This window comes from Schistocerca cancellata, chromosome 4 (genome assembly GCF_023864275.1).
Source record: "Schistocerca cancellata isolate TAMUIC-IGC-003103 chromosome 4, iqSchCanc2.1, whole genome shotgun sequence".
Taxonomy (NCBI): Eukaryota; Metazoa; Arthropoda; class Insecta; order Orthoptera; family Acrididae; genus Schistocerca; species Schistocerca cancellata.
Window position 1 is genome coordinate 919,789,115 of NC_064629.1, and position 6,000 is coordinate 919,795,114.

Sequence of the window (6,000 nt, forward strand, 5' to 3'; positions counted from 1 at the left end):
AAACCGCCTGCGGCTTAGAATCGAGTGCAAAGTAAGCGGAAGTTCTGAAAAATGTTAGAAGGTGCCGCCACAACTAAGTTTGCCGTCGAATATATGTATCGCTACACAGGCATGCTTTGCAGGCACAAAGATAAATACTGGCACCAAAACCTCTTTGTCAGTAAATAAAAAAAAAGGTGGAAGATGAGCTTTTTTCCTCCGCCCCGAGTTTCAACCACTACATTTTCATACATTATCCAATGAAGTAAATACAAATTCCGTATTGTTCATCTTCAAATGCAGCAGCATTTCAATATACTACGAAAATTCGACTGGCAAGACTGTTTAGGATGTTTGTCAATATGGCCAACTCTACATTCTGAATTTTTTCCTACCTGTGAGAAGAGATGGTTGCTAATAGGAACTTTTCTGTATTGTGAATCACATGCAGTATTCTCTTCACCACAAGAATAATATGAATATAAACATTTTGCCATGTATTGTTTCGTGTTTGCTGCTATCTCATTTAAATCCTGTCTGCCTAATCAACTACAAAACTTGAGTGAGACAACAGCAAACGCGGAGGAATATACATATAATGTCATGTTTATATTTGTATTATTCTTATGCCTAATAGTGGTACAGTCAGAAACGAAGCACGGCAATTGACTAGATTTTTAAGTCCAAGATGACTCTAATTTCTGTGCAGAATGTAATGTACATGCCTGCAAAGATTTTCAAACGGAGAAAATTTTTCGCTAAACTCTCGTTCAGTACATCTACTATCATACGCAGTCTATTATTTGGTTCTTGTCCATCATTATCGAAGAAAGCAGCAGTGTAAGTAACAACAAATAGCAGTCTCTTGCCATTGTTTCGCTAATGAGACGATTCCTCTCTTTTGTTTTTTAATTGTAAGCGGTGACAGGTTGTAAACACACATTATCAGAATCCAACAAACAGTGCATGACACACTACAGTAATGCATTTTCAGCTTAGAGTGACGTAAACACCTAAATCAAATAGAACAACACTTATCAGATCAAAGAAAAATAAGCAGTCAATTCAAACCAGACCAAGCATGTGAAAAAGGAAGGGTACCCGTATAAATACGGACAGAGCACCTGACGCATAGCAACCAAACTACTGTAGCTGTATCGACATTCATTTGACCTAAATTGTGTCTCATATTACAATGGACCAACTTTTTTTCTCTCCCCTTGAATTTCAAATCTCAAATTTCAGGTGTGGCTTAGATTCGGGAAAATTTTTTTTTCCTTGATTTCGAGTCTCATTTTTCGAGTGCGGCTTGGATTTGAGTAAATATGGTATTTCTTTTAGCTGAAAAGAAAAGTTTTGTTCATACCTTTATAGTAACTTAACAGCATTTGGAGACAGATTACTAACCAGTGGTGGCTACTGTCCAAAAGCACTTTAACATGCTAACTTTTGACACCTTGAGGATTTATTGGTTATTTTTCTTCGAATGCTGTTAAATGTAATGTAAATGCGGTAATCTGAAACAGGCGGCACTACATCTCCCATGCTCTGCTACATATTGCTCCTCTAGTTTCGGTGAAACTTGACACCAGGGTCATGAGGTCATCTCCACTTCCGGACGTTTTGAGGAGCTTCTGCCCTTGCACAACTGGTGTGACGTAATTGCCTTATGGCACTCTTGGAATTTTCTATTTTATTTTCATATTATCATATTGTATTCTTTTGACAAAAGAAATTATGTATTTATTTTTATTTTTCGCAGATGCCATACTTCACACAGTACATGATAACCATTGTTAACAATTGCCTACACTTTGTCGAATTGGCTCAGCAGATGAAGCAGCATTATTGGCTTCCAGGTGTACGGGACAATGAGGGAGGCATGAAATTTGAAGCTTTGTTAAATACATTCCAAGTAAGTTGCTACTTTAATTATTGTGCCCAGTTTCATTGGGCGAGGTTCATTTTTTGATATTTTTTTTCCCCCCTAGCAACTGAGGGACGATGCTGCACAGTATCTTCTTGATGAAGCCTTTTTGGACTTGGACAGCCATTTTCAGAGTCTGATAACACCTAGATGGGTTGGGAAAAGTGAAGCTGTAGATACAATATGTGTAACCTTAGATGATTATTTTGTTGACTACAGTCATTTAAGACCACGGAATTTTGATTACGTTCTATCAGAGGCACAAAATTTAGTTGCAAAGCGGTATATTTCTGCCATGCTTCACAAGAAACTTTCATTTAAGTCTTATGAAGAACGGAGAGAATGTGCTATCAAGATCATGAAAGAAGCTAATCAGTTGAAAGACTTCTTTGTTCGTATTGCTCCAAAGCTGTCAAAATTTGATTCGCCATTTGACATAATTGCCAATTTGGCTGAGCTTCTAAAGATTCAGGATCCAGAGATACTGTCACTTGATCTTCATGGTCTTGTAGATAAATATCCAGATGTCACAAAAGATCAGCTGGTACAATTTTTAAGTTTAAGAGGAGATATTTCCCGTTCAGAATGTGTTGAAAAAGTTAGCTATATTTTCCAAACAAATAGTAGTAGACAAAGAGCTTCTGTTCCAAAAACTATTTTTTCTCAGTTGAATTAATAGTAGAGTTCCTCTTTCAATGAAGTGCTCATTAGTCATTATTGTGGGACACAAATTGCTGAAATGTATGTTAGTAATTGTTGTTAATATATTCAGTTAGTAATTGTTGTTAATATATTCAGTGTTTGTGAATACCATTGTACTATCATGGAAAAAGTACATTTGTTACAATTTTGTGTGTATGTTTAAAAGTAGTAAAATTGCTCTTGTATGGAGAATAGTGCGCTAGCTGTTGGCTTCAAAATGTGCAATAATATGTAAATACTAAAATAAATTGTAGATAACCAAGTTCATATCAACATTAGTAATAGCAGACATAAAGAGTAGTGGGAGAGAAATGATATAAGGTTCAGAATCATGTACATTAACTTCGATGTGGAAAGAATGGTATAAGGTACAGAATCGAATGGTATAAGGTACAGAATCATGTAAAATATGTATAATGGTAGATAGGTGGTGTGTGTGTGTGTGTGTGTGTGTGTGTGTGTGTGTGTGTGTGTGTGTGTGTCAGTTTTGTTAATTAAATTAGTAATGATTGGAAGAAGAGATGTGGTATAAGGCCTCCTGTAAATTAACTGTTTTTCTGGAAAGATGTGGTATAAGTACGGAATCATGTAAATAAAATTAATTGTAATGAAGCATTATTGAAACTGGAATCAAGTGTGTGAAAACCTTTGATAGAAAGACTAATGTGCAAGAAAATATAAATATTTTCAATCATTTGTATGTGTTTTTATTATAATCTTGATCACCTGTTTATTTTTTTTCCTAACACCTTTGCAAGATGTAATCATTGTCAATCATTGTACCATCAGTATGAGAGGTAGAAGAGAAATAGGAATAGCTGAAACAGAGCTGACTAGCAAAAAATAGGATACACAAGTGGTGTCTGTTTTAGAACTTCTATAAATATCAGAAGAACAGGAAAGATAACTATTAGGGAATATATAGTTCTAAATTCTGGACTGGGACAATGTGAAGAGAAGAATTAGAAATAGCATTTATGCATTTTTTTTTTCTGTGTTAGCTTTAACCAGTAGCTTTTCTTCTTGTAGACTTTTTTGGACCTGTAATTATCGAGAAGATTGTATAAGCAGGTGTTTTGACTATTGCATGAAGGTAATTTGATGAAGTAACAAAGTTTTGTTTCTCTTAATAGTGTTAGATAAAAACAGCTGGTGGACTTTAGACCTGTGTTACATGTCACTAAGTTGCTTCACAGGAACAAGATACATTTCACCAGAGACAGGAATATATTCCTTTCTGCTGCTGTTACGCAAAATTTTGTTCTTCAGTTTGTTCTATTCATGTATGTCCCATTGTCCACATAATAGGCAATGTTAGGTTGAACCCTTTTTAAATCAGCTATCTGGAACCATTATCAAATTATTGCAAATTGCCGTTTGGTGCTACAATAATTGGGATGTGTGTTATAGGTTGGGCAGGGTCATTCTTCGAATCACATGTAGAAACATTGGAATTGTATACTTGAAGAAGAAGAAAAAAAAAATATTCCTGCACCTTACAAGGGGTCTGTATGGTCTCAGAAATTCAGTTTGGAATGACACTTTGCATGTTAGTAGTATACCTCATAAAGGTTCTAAAGCACACTAGCCAGAAGAAAAAAAAAAAAAGATGCAGCTCTAAAGTTTTACATGCAGCTCATGTACCAGCCAGTTTATATACTGTGGCAGCACAGCGAAATGGTGCGCCTGTAGCAGACTCACTTGCCATATGGGCGAGTCAGGTAAGATCCTACCTTTGGTTTGTTGGAAAACACTCTGTTAACATTCATGAAAATTTCTCTCACATCAGATAGCCTGGAAGCATACCAGGCATACTGGGATCATTTCATTGAAATTTGCAATGACAGTTGCTTTTATTTTTATACAGTCCTCATGGGAATTTATTTCTGTTCTTTTCAATCAGATAAGCGCAATTTTGTACACACTTTATTAAATTTTTTTACCTGTCTATAAAAAGACATCAAATGATTGGACAAGAGTACATTTTGGGGAAATCACTTTATTTGTACATGTCAGTGATTTCTTGTCGTTCTGAAAGATTTCATCATACGTTTCAGGCTTTGCTTGCCCATTCCAAGACTGAATAATTAATAGAAACTGTTCTTTTCCCTAATAAGACTTTAAAATACTGTTGAAAAAGTCAATATACAGTATACATTAGCTTGGCAGATTTCAAAGACGTTATTACGACATTTTTATATTTTTGTGCATATTCAATTACTGTTTTTTTAAACTCAGGGGTCAAAGTTACTGGTTGCTTCTTGTAAACAAACAAATAATTCAGGTAGACTTTCATACACAGAGTGAGATCATATTTAGTGGTACATGTCACTTTATTTGTGTCCTTCCTTTTGATGAAAATAGTTCTGCTTCCTTTTTCAGCCAGAGTCCAGTTGTACTGTGGGGCGGCGAGTTACTCGGTGATATTTAAATTTGCTGTATAAATGTGCTTGCAATACAAATGTTTGAATGTTGAATCAGTTTCAGGCTTTTAGAATGTTGTTAATGCTGTCTTTCGCCGTTCTCAACACTGGCTCTCTATTTACTTTTTTTAGCTCCCAGAAAGTGATTTAACCAAACATGAAGCCGGTAATTAGAGATCCTAGTGCCCACTTCATCTGAGAATACCATTATAGCTGCAGCTTATAGCTCTGAGGAATTAGGAGATTGTCCGGGATTTCTAATCAAAAACGATTTTCCAAAATAGTTGAGTATATTCTGAAATTCACTGATAAAAAAAACACAAGTATCCCTACAACCTAACTAACAGAGCAGTTCAGAGTCTAATGCGCTGATGCAACTATAAATGTCCGAATTAAATGTTAACAAGAATGCTCGCCAAAATTTGATGAGAATATGTCATCAAACGCCACTCTAAATAATTGGTAGAATGTCTGTCCCGCGACGACACGTGAAAATACGACAATACGCTAACTGAAGCTAGATAATGAAAATCATCCCAGAATTAGCCCTTCACTTGAAATGATTTCATGGTTCCGCGTATATCTAGTAACTTAATACGGCACCCGAGGCTGTTTGTAGCAGTGCTACCGAAGCGACGCGACTCCCGATACAGCTGACGTGCTATTCAGTGTCTGGAGAGAATTGGGGCCTTCCTTCCTCGCGCAGCGCTCTTATATATATATAGCCGCGGTGCGGACAGCTAAGGGAACGCCTGATCAAATCAGCTCTCCCGACTAGCCGCTGGGCTAGTAATGCACCACTTCAAGTTACATAATAATTTATAGCTTCTTTTGCTGATGGCCGATGAAGCTCTTAATTTAAACGTGCATTCAGCACGCAGGTAAGTATTGATAATAAAATTTCGACGTGGCTAAGTTAAATATTTTGGGCGAGAGAATTAATTAAGTTACACTGCACGCAGCAGATGA

The 6,000-nt window shown here is 36.2% G+C and overlaps 1 protein-coding gene across 4 annotated transcripts in view; it reads left to right on the plus strand.

Annotated features, from left to right (window-relative positions):
* LOC126185092 (exocyst complex component 3) overlaps nucleotides 1–3,302 on the plus strand; it is a 61,443-nt gene extending 58,141 nt beyond the window's left edge. For 3 of the 4 annotated variants that reach the window (XM_049927894.1, XM_049927893.1, XM_049927892.1), the window contains 2 exons: nucleotides 1,742–1,894; nucleotides 1,971–3,302. In XM_049927894.1, coding sequence (XP_049783851.1) covers nucleotides 1,742–1,894; nucleotides 1,971–2,582 — 765 coding nt within the window. In that variant the 3' untranslated portion in view covers nucleotides 2,583–3,302. The remainder of the gene's footprint in view (nucleotides 1–1,741; nucleotides 1,895–1,970) is intronic. The other variant, XR_007536945.1, reaches the window with a different exon arrangement.
* The last annotated feature ends 2,698 nt before the right edge of the window (nucleotides 3,303–6,000 follow it).